The sequence below is a fragment of the Cladophialophora psammophila genome, assembly GCF_000585535.1.
Source record: "Cladophialophora psammophila CBS 110553 chromosome Unknown aczJe-supercont1.17, whole genome shotgun sequence".
NCBI lineage: Eukaryota > Fungi > Ascomycota > Eurotiomycetes > Chaetothyriales > Herpotrichiellaceae > Cladophialophora > Cladophialophora psammophila.
The window spans coordinates 364,088-379,783 of NW_006912938.1; the positions used below are offsets into that span (position 1 = coordinate 364,088).

Sequence of the window (15,696 nt, forward strand, 5' to 3'; positions counted from 1 at the left end):
AGCATCTTCCTTCTTTCGTCAGACTACGTTAGATTCGTCAGTTGCCGTTGCGTAATTACTGTGCGAAGAACGGCTCGTCCTTTCTCGGATATATTTGCTCGAAATAGTATTTAAAGTCTCCTTGGTGTTGCAACAAGTTGTAATTATGGGTATATCGTGGTCGCGATTCAACCAAGGCCGGCGCTGTCAACATTTCTCAGCTTCGCCGCCAACGTGGTGTCGTAGAAGTTGTAGTATGGGTCTGGAATACAGAATGTAGAATGTCGAAGCAGCGTGTCAGCGGTCGGTCGGTCGGTCGGATTGCTGATTATGCGTCAGTACATGAACGTTCCGCAGACAGTAGTTTGAGACTTACACTTGGAAACAATCATACATGAAGTTCAGCCCATCAACTGTGGCTGTTGACTGTACATCCTCGGGGATAGGCGGCGCTTGGCTGAGACTTCCAAGTTTGAAGATGGCGCCGATAGCTTCCTCGCGGCTCCAAGGTCGCTTTCCCGCAAACATTTCCAAAACCACGCAACCAAGCGACCAGATATCGACTTTGGCACTATAGCCCTGGCCATGTGATCGGACCACCTCGGGTGCCATCCAGAAAACCGAACCCTGCATACTGTTGGTGACGTCGTTGCCGTAGATGTTGTCCGATTTCTTCGAGATGCCGAAATCCGAGATCTTGCATGTCCCGTCAAGGTCGAGGAGGATATTGTCAGCTTTCAAATCCCGGTGGAGAATGCCTTCTTGGTGAAGGTATGCCAGTCCTTCGAGAGTTTGTCGGGTAAGTGACCGGACCACAGACTCTTCAAATTTTCCATGTTTGCGGAGACAACTGCCAATTGAGCCACCAGGAATATACTCGAGATAGATACTGATGGAGAACTCCTTACGTTCGCAACCAAGGTATTGCACAATATTTGGATGCTCAAGATGCTGCATAGTATCGATCTCTTGGTCCAGAGCAGCAACCATTTCCTTGATCCGATCTTTGTCTTGACCTGCAGCTTTCTGATTGACTTCCACCTGTTTGACAGCCAGGAACTCACCGGTTGTTGCATTCATGCCAAGATACACACGCCCGTAGGTACCCTTTCCGATAAGTTGACCGCGAATAATTTTGAACGTTGCCTGCCGCTTTGGCGTATCGTCCGTGGGGACTTCCTCTTGGGGGATAGGATCTAGGGTAGATAACCGACTGCCTGGTTTTGGTCTGATCTGAACAATGTGGGCGCCAAACATCTTTGTCGACTTCCGGCGAACAATGCTGCTTGCATTGTTCTGTTCCACCCGAGCTGCAACAGAAGGTCCTCGCCTGATGTCGTTGCGCTTCTGGGCGACTTCACGGATAGATTTCATCCTAGAAATACCGCCTGTCGCCTTGCCAACTTGTCTCTGAGCAACACTGGCAACCTTATCACGATCCTTCGCCTTCAGAGTGGACTCGTCAGAGCCCAGAGTATCCGAATCACTCTTGCGACTGAACTCGAGATCGAGTCCAGCCGTACCGAAAGTGAGTCCGCCAGAGGGTCCACCGGAGGGTCCTTGGAGGGCGTCGAGAGGATCCTGATCGGTCGTCCTCATCGGCGAGTTGTTGTCGCCTTTTTCTTCAAGGTACGGCTTATCGAGATCGACACCTGGGAAGAATTCGTCGAGATGATGAACAACATTTTCCACAGCAGGTCGATTCGCCCAGATGTCGCTGATGAAGGAATCTCTTCTACTCATTCGGTCATCTGGAGACTGGGCAGAGCCACTGAAGCTGCCGTCAGACAGGCTGCGCTCGTAACCTTCTCCACTCGCCGTGGCGCTTTCATCCCCAGTGTTTTGCATGCCACTGGATGAGCTTGGTGATTTGAATCGTACATTTTTGCTGGTGTTTTGGTCCGTATCGACCGTCAATGTTGGTCTCTGATCTTTATTGCGGGATGGAGTTTCATCCTTGGACATGGACTTGTTTGCCAAGGGAATGGCGAATAAACCATCGTCTGAGTCGTCATCTGAATCGTCCTTCATAGGATGGGGAGAAGGAGCAAAAGAGACATTTGTCTCCTTAAATTCCAGATCGGGACCGTACGACTTTCGAGTTTGCAGAATCGGTCGTGGTGCCATTTCAGTCGAAGGACTGACCGCTGGAGAAGGACCGAAACGCTGGGAATTTTCAAAAGCAGCATTCCGTGCCCGATTTTCTTGGTTAATATCGGCAAAACCTTCTTCATAGTTAGGAACTTTGAACAACATATCACCTTTGCCCCTTGTGAAGTCGGGGCGAAAGGACCCACCTGAAGTACTCCGACTGTATTCAGCACCTCTTCTGTCTTGTTGCACACCTTGACTGCCTAAAGTGGCCGGAGCGCCAGCCATCTTACCAACATTGGCTAATGCGGCACCGATGCCCCCTGAAGGAATGCCTGCAAAGGTGGCATATTTCTTCTTTCCACGTTCTGCGTCTTCTTCAGCGATTGGATCAGAGATTCGCTTCAAGGCATCGAGGGACGATCGATTGCTAGATCCTTTAGCACGAAGAGAATTGACCTTGGTTAAAGTGGTAGATTCTGCCGGGGCCGTCGGAGGCCGTCGAACCGGAACCAGATTTTCGACTTTCTTCTCTTCGAACGGCGAGTGACGTGGACTGTCGAAGTCTATGATTGTGCTTCCCCGAATGCCACCACCACTGTATGTGGAGGTTGATTCTTTCTGGGCTCGGCGAGATTCCAGGTAAGCCCTTTGCTTGGCCTCCGTTTGCCGTCGGTACTCCTCAGCCTGCTTTTGTACGAGAGCAGGGTCGCTTGCAAGCGGTTCAACACTTGGGGACGCATAACCATTACGACTGACGCCACCAGAAGAGTTTGATTTGACCATAGGCGGAGCCCTTTCGACTTGAACTTTCTGGCCAAAGGAAACCCCGAGACCAGTTGACTGAGAGGCTGAGCTGGGAACTGCAGAGAGTGTGGGGCTCTGGACATACAACTTGAAGCTGCCCAAATTATCTGTCCGGTTCCGCAATGCTACAAGCAGGCTGTCCGAGAGCGCACTCTCGTGCTCTGTTTGACCAGGCTCGGTAACAAATATCTGCGCATATTCGGCGTCTGGTATCCCAAGCTCGATGCAGATGAGACTGCGAAGCGCGATTGCAGTTTCTACTTCCGTGACGTCCACGAGGCGGTAATTCCAACAGTCTGGCGTCACGAAAATGTATCTTCTCGCAACATTGGGGCCCCGCCGGCCCGCCACCGGCACTCTGTCGTCTTCGCTCGCTACGGAAGCAGGGCGCTGAAGTAACACTGAGTCACTTCCATTCGCGGTCGGTCTCGCAAAGAGCTTCAATGGCCCCGGGCTCGTCGGTGATTCCAATGGATGTTCATCTGATTGAGGCTGGCTATGCTCGTGCCTCTTCCTCATAAACTTGCTGAGAAAGCCCTTACTGTGGTCTTTTCCTCCCGGACCCGGTGCGTAGTCATTGCTCCAAGTTCGTTGAGCTTCTAGAGGCGAGGGTCTGGTCATCTCTTGTGCATCGCGCCTGTCTGCGTAAAAACGTTCTGAACCTCCAGACGCTGCGTTACCCCTCTCAAAGACACCTTGAGCACTGACATTTGAGCGAGAATGACCTGTTGCTTTCAGCATGGAATCAGTGCTGTTGCTCTTGCTATGGTCCGGTCGCTGTAGCTGGGACGAGGAACTTGTAGCCGATACGGGGACGGCATTTCCAAGGCCCGGGCTGGCACTGGGAGACGCATCAAATGCCTTTGGCAACAAGCCGTTGGGGCCATCGCCGGAAAGGTTAGGGCTGTGCCGACCGCGATTGTTGATGCCGGTCAGAACACCCCTGGTGTAGTCTGTACGCCCGGTGCTTGGAAGGTTATCTGGTGGCTTGGGGTCGCTTGGGGTTGAAGATGCGCTGCTGTGTTTGCTAAGAACTGGCATGGTGCTGCTTCGGCCCTGGGAGTTTCGAGGACCCAATCCTGTCGGAAATTGTGGAGGCATTTGTTTGCCGGGACTCCCTTCCGGACCAGCAGTGCCAGGCGCGCTGCCAAATTCCGATCGGGGAAGATGAGGCGAGGTCTCCAGAGTTCCCTCCGTGGATGCACTCGGAATCATACCAGACTCGCGCCTCCGATGCCCGATACCTGCACTGGCCGGACCTTCCCCTCCTTGTTCGACGAGACGAGAGATGAGCTTGCGGAGCCTCTTGCCTTCTTCACGCTCGCGGGCCTGATCCCAACCCGTATTGCCGCTCGAACAAACCTTCGCGAGCTGTGGGTAGATGGTTTGATGCATCATGCCAAGATTTCCGCGGCCATTCGGTCCACGACCGAGGTCAAGAAAGTCAGAGCCTTGCAATTTCAGCAATCTGAAGGTCTCTTGCCAATCATTCGAAAACCCGTTGGCGGCCAACCAGACGAGAACTCGATCCAAAGGCCATTGCGAGGAAAGTTCGCTGGAAGTGCTTCCTGTGACGGCAGCACTGTGCGCTCGCTGTCGACCCTGATCAACGCTCGTTTGTGGGTTGACTAATGTTGCGGTGGGGGGCCCTGGGGAGATGGGTTCATTGATGTCGCGAAGGGGTAGAGTGAAAGCCGCCCTATTGGAAGAAGCAGAGGCAGCGCGACTTTCTCTGTTGGCTATATCCGGATTTGGGTGGATGGGATTGGGATATGAATAGCTATGAGAACTAGACGTGACATCGGCATATTTCATATCCGCATGAGATAACGAAGGTTCGGAAGTGAATTGAGCATCGTATCGAGAGTAGGAAGAATAATCGTCAAGAGGCGGAATGCCGACACCGGGCCCAAATGAGTCCCCAGTCGGAATAAATGTGGCGGACAAGATAGGTTTGTCGTTCTGCGGAGGCGGCGGTGGAATATTCAGCTGCCGCATACCATAGGACAGGTGCTGCCCTTGAGATTGGTTGTGATTTATCGGTGGTGGAGGCGGTATGTTTTGGCCTAAGCCTGATCTTCCCCATGGTTGCTGCCATCCTGCGCCCGGCAATCCAAAGACGGTCCCAAGTGGGAGGGCGGAGGGATGTGGTCCTGGCGGCGGAGGAGGAAGGGTCGATTGCAGATACGGTCGAGGAGGGGGAGGTGGTAGATGGCCGAGAGTGCCCTGTCCTGGTGGAGGGGGAGGCCCAGGAATATACGGCTGTTGTCGTTGGTTATCCATGATCTGGGGATTGGAGACCATCCTCTAATGGACTGTCGCTTCGAGGCAGCATAGGCAGCAAGCTTGAGCCAAAAACGACGTTGTCACCGCAGTCGGACAGCCGAGAGAATCATTTCCCTGATGTGAGTTTTCCTAGCTTTTTCGAACCTCGACTCTCGTGGTCGTAAATAAGCGGACAGTGCCTCAAGGGAGACTGTCCACGGGCCTTCCACTTTCGAATCGAGTAAAACGCTCAGGCGCACCCCTTAACTAAGCACAGTGTCATAGACACATGATAGCATCTGAACTCGCCAGCAAGCAGCCCAGCGAACTGACAACGGTGAGGAAGCCGATCGGACGACTGATATGCGGCGAGAGAAGTTGCGAGTGGATGTAGAAGTGAGGGAAGCGCGGAGAATGCCAGGTGCAGATAGGCCTTGGTCGACAAGTGCTGATATATCTGCAGATGCCACCACTCGATTCTTGGAGCAAGGGTGTCGGCGCCGTGTCTGAGAGGGTAGTAAGCCCGAAGAAGGACGTCGACGACGGTGAGAGACGAGAGTCGCAGGCCGAGTAGAGCGTTCGGGGCGTGTGGCTGATGAGCGGCACCTACGATTTAGGGCGGAAGGAGGAAGGAAGGGTGATTAGGCACGACTAGTGGCCTACGAAGCCTAAGGAGGCTAGGATGGGGCTAATGAGGCTGTCGGCAAGCATGCCCAATAGAGGATGCGGAATAAGCGCGTCTGTTAAGGACAAGGCCTTCAGCAGAGCTTGGCATCAATTGCGAACGGCCCAACGAGATAACTCCGTAGGGTGCCCAAGGGTGCCCTGTGTACTTACTGCTAGGCACATGTTATCGGACTCGTAAGGGCGGCCTTGGACCTACAATTACCCAGCTAGGCATGGTTGACACCCAAACTTGGCACCCCGATGACCGCCCAGGGACAAACATATGCCTGTTGCCAGCACCAGCACCAGCTTAGAATGCCTCACATAAGGATGCTTGATGCTGTGACAAGCTTTCTTCTGGCATGGTGGACTGATGTGCGCGTCACATCATACCACTCTTGCATCACTGTCGCAGCGTGCTGCTGGCACTTACACCATGGATCTGCTTGTTCAATCCCCCATTGACTGTAATGTCCATGTCTGGATGGAGGTCTCGAAGCATCTCCTGCACGTTGCCGGTCTTCCGCTGCGAACCTCAATGCTTATTACGCCGATCTGATCTGATCCGATCGTGTCGTGAATTTCGTATAAGATTCGACTCACTCCTGTTCGCTGCACGTTGCTTTCTGTTTCTCTTCTCTCATTTCTCATCTCTACCTCACTCTTCCGGCTGTGTGCCCTTGCCCAACCATGGCTGAACTAACTGACATCCGCACCACAGAGCTCAGAGAGCCTGTCGATGTGGCTACTTATCTCTTCACTAGGCTCAAGCAAATGGGCATCGACTCTGTTCACGGGCTGCCCGGCGACTTCAATCTGGTAGCCCTAGACTACCTCGAGGGCTGCGGCCTTCAATGGGTGGGGAATTGCAACGAGCTCAACGCGGGGTACGCTGCCGATGGTTATGCTCGAGTTAAAGGCATATCGGCCATCATCACCACTTTTGGAGTGGGCGAGCTATCTCTCCTCAATGCAACTGCTGGGAGGTAAGTCACGTGAGCCGTGTGGTGCGCCCGATGTCGACTGACTGTTCATTCCAGCTTTGCCGAGTTCGTCCCTGTGGTGCATATCGTCGGGACGCCGAGCACCATCTCTCAAAAGAATGGCATGCTCCTGCATCATACCCTCGGCAATGGCAACTTCAATGTTTTCGCCGAAATGGCGGGCCATCTGGCGGTCGAGGTCGCCAAATTGATAGACCCTCGTGATATCGCTTCACAGATCGACCATGCACTTCGCGAATGCTACCTTCGAAGCAGGCCCGTTTACCTGACCCTCCCCACAGATATGGTCAAACGGAAGGTCGAGGGTCAAAGACTAAAGACCAAGTTGGACCTGAGTCCCTACCCGAATGATCCGGAAAAGGAAGAGTATGTGGTCGAAGTGGTCCTGAAGTATCTGGAGGCTGCCAAGAACCCCGTCATTCTGGTTGACAGCTGCGCCATTCGTCACGGTGTACTGCCTGAGACCCGCGAGCTCATCGTCAAATCGGGTCTCCCAGCGTTCGTGGCGCCTATGGGCAAAGGGGCTGTCGATGAAACCTTACCAAACTTTGGCGGTATCTATGCGGGCGATGCCTCTAATCCTGGAGTCCAGGAGCGTGTCGAAAGCGCCGATTTGCTTCTCACTATTGGTAGTGTTAAGTCCGATTTCAACACAGCTGGATTCTCCTATAGAACCTCGCAGCTGAAGACAATTGACTTCCACAGTACATACACGCGCGTCCGATATTCGGAATACCCCGGCATCGGCATGAAAGGTGTCCTTCGCAAAATCATCGACAGACTGCCCAAACTGAACATTGAGCCTGGACCTACGCTCCATCAGAGACCCATCCCCGAAGATGAAAATCCCAACGACCCTACCATCACTCACCGTTGGTTTTGGCCACGACTGGGACAGTGGCTGCGGGATGGTGACATCGTGCTCACTGAGACGGGAACGTCCAACTATGGAATATTCGAAACTCGATTCCCAAAAAATGTCATCAATATCAGTCAGATCCTTTGGGGCAGCATTGGCTACGCGACTGGCGCGTGCCAGGGTGTAGCACTGGCTGCCAAAGAGCTAGATGGCAATCGTCGTACAATTCTCTTCACCGGCGATGGCAGCTTCCAACTCACTTGCCAGGAAGTGAGCACGATGATCCGACACAACCTCAACCCCATAATTTTCATCATCTGCAACAATGGCTACACCATCGAACGCTTCATCCACGGTATGAAAGCGGCCTACAATGATATACAAAACTGGAACTACAAGGATCTAGTCCCGTCCTTTGGGGCGCATGAGGGCAACTACAAAACTTACCAAGTCAAAACCAAGGCCGATATTCATGCTTTGTTCCACGACGGAAACTTCTCGAAAGCGCCCTATCTGCAGTTGGTCGAAATGTATATGCCGTGGGACGATTCCCCCGCAGGATGTAAGTCCCTTGGTCTCTGTAAGAGTCCATTTCATATGGCTATGGACTAATCCATTTTGCAGTGTCTGTTACCGCGGCTGCTAGTGCTCGGAATAATGCCAAAATGCTCGAGACCTCCTAGGTGTGTTCATGGATTGGGTGGATACAAACACGAAGAAAAGGCTCGTGTTGACTAGACGGACTATCAACATAGACAAGGCTGAAGAACAGCTGAAAAGTAGATTTAATGAACAAGGCTGGCAACCCCAGGGGCACATGCCATGGTCATCGTCCACAGTACAACTAATGCGTTTCCAGAACCTCCCTCCTCGAGTCTGGCGCCCCGTGTGTGATATCCCGCTCGCGCATCTCACTGTTTACTTGGTAGATGCTTCTCTTCGTCGTGGTGCCTGTTGTGCCTGGAATGTTGAGCCGAAACTCGCCTAATGCTGCCAGTGGCCTCGTTGTCAGCAAACGGTTGGCCGCATTCTGATTGGCTCGCCAACACAGACCCTGACTTACTAGCGGATACGCAGTCTCGAGGCTCATCGGTCACACAGATACTTGCCTTAGTAGTATCTTGAACCAATTCACTTCCCGCAGTCTTCCCACTCCCATTCCCATTTTCCGCTGTTGACCGGCACAGGAAGTCCTGTCAGCTATAACGCGACCCTCCAGATTGTTTCTTTCTGCATCGGTATCTCGGTGCTGTGGAAATGCTTTCATAATGTCCTCGGTGCATCGCGTCCGTCCTGGCTATCGGGCTGCTCCCTTTCCACAATCCTACCGCGCTGTCAGGTGAGAGACCGCGTTGTGCCGTTGAACTTGTGACCTCCAGCACTTGGTCTCTCAAAGGGGAGGCTGACTTTAGTGCGTTTGCCCAAATGCCTCACGCGGCGTCACTGTCGAGACTTTGAGAAGGGCATTTCTGCCGCACATCGAGGAATTCAGTCGTTTGTCACCTTGACCGGCAAGCCAGATCCACAAACGACAACATGTCGAACCTCGAATCTCCCCCCTCCAAGAAGGGCGGCCTCCGCAAACTGCACATCCGACACTCCAACCTGAATCGCCTCCCTTCATCACACATCCCGTCTCGCCTGCGCCTGGGAGACGATGCTCAAGAAGACGTGACCGCCCCCAACCGGGGCTCAAACATGCCCGCCCAGTACATGAATCAATCCATCTTTTCTATGATTGCGGCCGCCGGGTCGCGAACCGACTTCAACACGAGGTTTGACGAGTCCAGCGATAGTGAAGACGAGATCCCCGAGGAACAAGAAGAGACGGCCGCCGACAATGCATCACTCCCGCTTGCTCCAGGAACGGGGTTGAAAGAGGCACAATTTGCGACAACAAAGGACGCGAAGGGCGTGAGTGAGAAGAAAATCAAGCGTCTTTCAACTCAGCGGTTGGTTCAATCTTTGCCCCGTCTCACGGGGAGATCGATGCGCAAGAAAGAGGACACGCCTCGACAAGACCCGAGCCCTGAGAGCGACGTGACCTCAGAGTCTTCAAGAAGCAATCCACGAGACGCGCCAGTTCTGAGTCGGTTGATAACCGCCGAGGCCCAGTTTCAAGAGAGTGCAGAAGGCCAAGACCAGATTCTGGAATCTCCTACATCCCTGAGGTCAAGAAGCAGAGGCGAGTCGACGCCACAGACGCTCCTTGCAACGCGGTTGATGGAAATCTTTGGATTTGAACAACCCGAGTCCGTGGTGGCAGAATATCCATGCTGGCTGTTGCAGAGCGTGCTCCTACAGGGCTATCTCTACATCACCAAGCTACACATTTGCTTCTACGCGTATTTGCCCAAGAAATCACATACCGTCGCTAAAACCGGCTACCTCTCAAAGAAGGGAAGGACCACCTCCAAGTACAAGAGATACTGGTTTTCTCTCAAGGGTGATGTGTTATCCTACTACTCCGACGCCTCAAACCTCTATTTCCCTTCTGGCAACATCGACCTCAGGTACGGCATATCTGCTACTCTCTCTACGGACAAGGAGAAGGGTAAATCCAAGGACTGTAAGGACTTCTCTGTCACGACAGACCACCGCACGTACCACTTTCGAGCAGACAGTGCCTCGAGCGCCAAGGAATGGGTTCAGTCTCTGCAAAAGACAATATTCCGCTCTCACAACGACGGAGACAGCGTTAAGATCTCTTTACCAGTGGAGAACATTATTGACTTCGAGGAGAGTCCGGTTGTCGAATTCGCTGAGACGGTCAAGATTAGAGTGATTGAAAGCGAGGACTCTTATGCGATCGACGAAGTAAGACCACTTACCCGGCCGGCCCTTCTTTGGCAGCACTGACTCTTCTAGTACTTCTTCTCCTTTTTCAGCTTTGGCCAAGATGCACTCAACGTTCTCGGAAGCTTGATCACCGAAGCTCCAGCTAGGAGGGGGTCGGAGGACCTTCTCTCGCCTGCAGGGAAGGTCGAGCCGTTTTCCAGTCCCAGGTCCAGACCAACGCCTATTCGACATTCTTCGGACATTGTCGCAGGTAGTCCGAGAGCTCAGTCGAGTCCACCTCTCAAAGACAGTGTTAGAGCGACTCTGCTGCCGTTCTCCATCCGAAATGATGGCAGGATGTCTCCGAGAATGAGCGGAGAGTTTCCCCGCGGCAATAGCCCTTCTCGTTCTAGCAACGAGTTTGCAGGAGAATACGGCCGAGCCAGCTTTGAGCGAGGTCGTAGAAGCGGAAGTACGAGTCGTCTCGAGGTGAATATGTCAAAACGAACAACCCGGTCGCCGCTCGCGAGACATCACGACTCTGAAGATTCATATGTTCAGTCTATCGACAAAGAAACAGATTCGTCTACCGCACCTCTATCACCACGAGCAGAAGCACAAATGTCTGCCAGCCAAATCCTAACCAGAAGCGATGTTTTCCATCAGCCAGCCATTCATCGAATGGAAACGTTGACTTCCCTTTCCACGGAGCCTACAAGGAAGTCATCGGATGGGGGAACAATCCTGTCTAGCTCTCCACAACGAGGAGATACGTTTCCCATCCCGATCCGAGGCGCACATGAGCCGCAGAAAGACCACCGCCGAGCGACAGTGCAAAATGAAGTCCTCTTCTCATCAGAACTGGAAGCTAGCAAAAATTATGTTAGGAACAGTTCTTCGCCGACACTACAGGATCTGGTCAAGGCCGGATCCTACCCACTGCAACGGGCTGGGGCCTTTGCGGACTATCTCAAGAATCGGTCTAGTTCAATGAGAAAGCTTCTAGCCACAGAATCCATGTCGTATCTAGAAAAGGTGTCGGGCATGTGGGCAGGGAGTAGGAAACATTACGGAGAAAATGAGGGCGTCGTGCCCGATGACAGAGGGATCGATCCGGAAGATGAGGAAGCCAACGTTGGCCATGGCGATCGCTTTCGTGCTCATTTTGCGCTGCCTGCTACCGAGAAACTACAAGCAACTTATTTTGGCTTCCTCCATCGCGTGCTTCCCTTGTACGGCAAGATATACATCAGCAATCGAAAATTCTGCTTTCGAAGTCTTCTCCCTGGGACGCGGACCAAGCTGGTCTTACCCTTGAGAGATATTGAGAACGTGGACAAGGAGAAGGGATTCCGGTTTGGCTATCACGGCCTAGTCTTGGTGATCCGTGGTCATGAGGAATTATTCTTCGAATTCAGCTCGGCCGAACATCGCGACGATTGCACAGTGACGCTGCTGCACAGCCTGGAAACAGCTCGCTATATGGCAGGGTCGGGCGTCCTTGCCAAAGCAGATGAGGATGGCGCAGAAATTGCCAAAGAAGAACACCGTAAACTTCAAGAAGCCCGTCGAACTTCTACCACGGGCGACCATGTTCTGGTGTTGCCCGATACCGCCGAGGCAATTTACAGCCATAAGGATGAAGAACCTTTGGGACCGGTGTTATTTGATGACCCTCGCGCTTCAATCATCAACCTCTCCAAACCTAGCGCTCCACTCCGCATCACTTGTCTCACAATTGGCTCAAGAGGCGACGTGCAGCCTTACATTGCGTTGTGCAAGGGTCTACTAGCAGAAGGCCACCGCCCGCGAATTGCTACGCATGCTGAATTTGGTCCCTGGATTCAGAAGCATGGGATTGATTTCCGCCCTGTGGATGGTGACCCGGCCGAGTTGATGCGCATCTGCGTCGAGAACGGCATGTTTACGTACTCCTTTCTACGAGAAGCCTCTGCGAAGTTCCGCACATGGATCGATGAACTTCTTACCTCAGCCTGGGCCGCATGTCAAGACTCGGATCTTCTGGTAGAATCCCCCTCTGCTATGGCGGGTATCCACATCGCCGAAGCCCTAGGCATCCCTTACTTTCGCGCATTTACCATGCCCTGGACACGCACGCGTGCATACCCTCACGCCTTTGCCGTTCCGGAACACAAGATCGGGGGAGCATACAACTACTACTCGTATGTCATGTTCGACAATGTCTTCTGGAAGGCCATTGCGGGGCAAGTGAATCGGTGGCGCAAGAAAGAATTGGGTCTGAGAAGCACCAATCTCGACAAGATGCAGCCCAACAAGGTGCCGTTTTTGTACAATTTCAGCCCGCATGTGGTGGCCCCGCCGTTGGATTATAGCGACTGGGTCAGGGTGACAGGGTATTGGTTTCTTGACGAGGCCTCTGACTGGACGCCACCTACCGAACTGACGGATTTCATCAAGAAGGCCAGAGACGACAAGAAGAAGCTTGTGTACATTGGGTTCGGAAGCATCGTCGTCTCGGATCCCGCAGCACTCACGAAAACCGTCGTGGACTCGGTCCTCAAAGCCGATGTGCGCTGCATCCTTTCCAAAGGCTGGTCCGACCGCCTTGGCGACCCGCAAGCTGTCAAGACAGAAGTTCCTTTGCCCCCAGACATCTTCCAGATAAAGTCCGCGCCACACGACTGGCTGTTCCGCCAAATCGACGCGGCGTGCCATCACGGCGGCGCCGGCACCACTGGCGCAAGTCTCCGAGCGGGACTGCCAACGGTGGTGAAGCCGTTTTTCGGGGATCAATTCTTCTTCGGATCGAGGGTGGAGGATCTCGGTGTGGGTATTTGCTTGAAGAAGGTCAACGTGAGTTTGTTCTCGAGAGCGCTTTGGGAGGCGACGCACAGCGAGCGGATGATTTTGAAGGCGAAGTTGTTGGGGGAGCAGATCCGGAAGGTAAGATCTCGTTCTTCCTTTAGTGTGCCAAATCTGGTCTTGGGGAAAGGAGAACCTGAGAATGAGCGGTGCTAACGGTATTGGGCAGGAGAACGGCGTCCAAACCGCCATCCGAGCAATCTACCGCGACCTCGAATACGCAAGATCGCTGGTGAAAGCCCGCGCCGCGATCCAACAACAAGGCGTCGCCGCCGCGGCTGGGGGAGCAGCTGGCCTCACAGCAATTGATCTCCTCGATGAAGGCGGCGATATCGAGGAGTCCTGGACATTTATCGGAGACGACACCGATCCAGACATGCAGCGCCGGATTCAAGAGTGGGACACGACTGGGACTGGTCATCCTCCTGTGCGCGGGAGAGCGCCGAAAGTGAGTGTGGATCGAACGAGGCTGGGTGCGATGCAGGGAGTGGAACCGATCAGAAAAGCGAGTGTCAAGAGATGACAATATGAATCTGTCGGGACGCGAATTGAGACATCACACGAAAGACATGCGACGCCGAAAAGGGCAGCAAGGCCATTCGTAGGAATGAGAATGTCGTTGGGCAATCGGATTGTGACGGGAAACCAGGATCCATGGTAAGGTCGATGGCTGCACAGTGCGGGCGTTCATGGAATGGTCGTGAGTGTGCTCGTCACAGAGCCCATGCAGATGCTAAAGCGCTTTGCTCTTGCTCAGAGAGGCAGAGTTGGACTCTATTTTCCCCCCAATGGTTCGGAACCGATTTGGGCGTTTGAGGGAGGTATTGTAAGGGGACCTACCATCGGGTTTGCGGAAGCGTTCATGCAAAAGGGAGCAATACGGTTGAGTTGTTGTTTGGATTCAAGCTTGACGACGTCACGAATGTCAGATAGATCTAGCGGAAGAGAACTAGGCTCTTAGAGACGAGATCTGGTCCTGCGGGTTTGGAGTGAGTGGCAATTTCGAGGGGCAATAGACTTAATTCCAATACTTTTGAAGCTGTCCATCGTGTTCGCCTTCTGCTTGTACTTGTAAAAAGGCTTTTTTTGTTTTTGCTTTGGCCATGGTCCGCGGGCCGTGCTCAGAGAGCAAGCACATGGGGTGTTGATGTGGTTGCTTGATCACACCACAGCGAAAGACACTGAACGACCGCGAAAGTATTCCGACAAAGGGAGCTGAGCGGATGTTACCCAGTACTTCCGGGGTGGCTCAAAGTTCAAGGTGATTTGGAGTTTGCCCACTGCAGGAGTTTGAGTTTGTACCGAGTACCTTTTAGTTTTGCCTGAGCGCGATGATGGGTCCCGTCTACTCCGTACAGCGTCCCGAAGACGTCTTGCCATGGGCTGTCTGGTCTGTCGAGCAGCAACCCATCTGATATGGCTTTGGGCATGTCCTGATTGCCAAGAGAAGTTGTTGCCTGGCTCTCCTTGGCTCTCAACTACGCTACAGTGGTCTGATGCTCGGCAGAGGAAAAATATCCCAAGCAGGTGTATTCGTGGGTGGATACAACCGAGGCTTGAAGAGTTCCGAGATTGCTTGGTCCAGGACTCAGTATGGAGCAGGCCTGGAAAAGAAGAACGCATCAATCAAGGTCAAGCTTTTGATTATGGGGGAGACGAGTTCTCGTGCTTGTCGACGGCTTGTTCCTTACTTTTTAGCGAAAGGCCCGCCGCTCTGCAGAGAGGAAAACTGGATCCGGTCTGACTGCTTCTAAACTGCGGCGGACACGGCGGTGAGCAGTGACAAATTGCCATCTCTTTCTGTCAGGTTGGACTAAAATCGGGTGTGTCAGACAAATTGGCCACCTTGGGAACCTAGTTCGGAGGAAGCTTTGGTCTTGCGGGCTGCTTGTTACTTCAAGTCCGTTAGTGGCGGCGTTAGATGCCATGGGTCGGGGACCATGCATACATAGAGTTAGAGAGGCCAGAAAGAGACTAAGACCCCGTCGCGTGATGAAAGAGGCGAGTTGCATGCAGCAAGTAACCCACGGGGCGGAGATGGCGAGAGAGTGGAAATGGAAGCAACATGTCAAATCACACAGATTCATGAACCCGAGTGAATGGATCCTTTAAGGGACAGGGGGGATTTCAAATCCGATGGTGCCGAGCTCTCGACCCAAGCGTGATTGGGAGGTGGGTGGCCGTCAGGGTGAGAAGGCAGCCATGATTGGAAGAGAGCAGGGAGAAAGACGCGAAAGGTGAGAGAGGGGGAAGTTCCTGGAAACCATATCCGGCAGAAATATATGCTAACAAGTATACGGGTGGATCAGAAGGGAAGGTGGCCATAAGATGGAGCCTGTGCGTAGTAGCGGGCCAAGCCGACGTGCGAAAGGCGTCGTCCTCGTGCTGATGATAATTTTACTT

At 53.2% G+C, this 15,696-nt stretch overlaps 3 protein-coding genes across 3 annotated transcripts; 2 read left to right on the plus strand and 1 right to left on the minus strand.

Annotated features, from left to right (window-relative positions):
• Positions 1-167: 167 nt before the first annotated feature.
• On the minus strand, positions 168-5,160 carry A1O5_09742 (STE/STE11/BCK1 protein kinase; the record flags this gene model as incomplete). Its single annotated transcript, XM_007750320.1, has 2 exons — positions 168-303; positions 356-5,160. The coding sequence occupies 2 exons, from the start codon at positions 5,158-5,160 to the stop codon at positions 168-170; spliced, it is 4,941 nt and encodes a 1,646-aa protein (XP_007748510.1).
• Positions 5,161-6,498: 1,338 nt separating this feature from the next.
• A1O5_09743 (pyruvate decarboxylase) lies at positions 6,499-8,283 on the plus strand (the record flags this gene model as incomplete). The annotated part of the gene is made up of 2 exons (XM_007750321.1): positions 6,499-6,794; positions 6,849-8,283. 2 exons carry the CDS (start codon positions 6,499-6,501, stop codon positions 8,281-8,283), a joined length of 1,731 nt encoding a protein of 576 aa, XP_007748511.1.
• Positions 8,284-9,207: 924 nt separating this feature from the next.
• Positions 9,208-13,816, plus strand: A1O5_09744 (sterol 3beta-glucosyltransferase; the record flags this gene model as incomplete). Its single annotated transcript, XM_007750322.1, has 3 exons — positions 9,208-10,488; positions 10,540-13,374; positions 13,463-13,816. The coding sequence occupies 3 exons, from the start codon at positions 9,208-9,210 to the stop codon at positions 13,814-13,816; spliced, it is 4,470 nt and encodes a 1,489-aa protein (XP_007748512.1).
• Between the last annotated feature and the right edge of the window lie 1,880 nt (positions 13,817-15,696).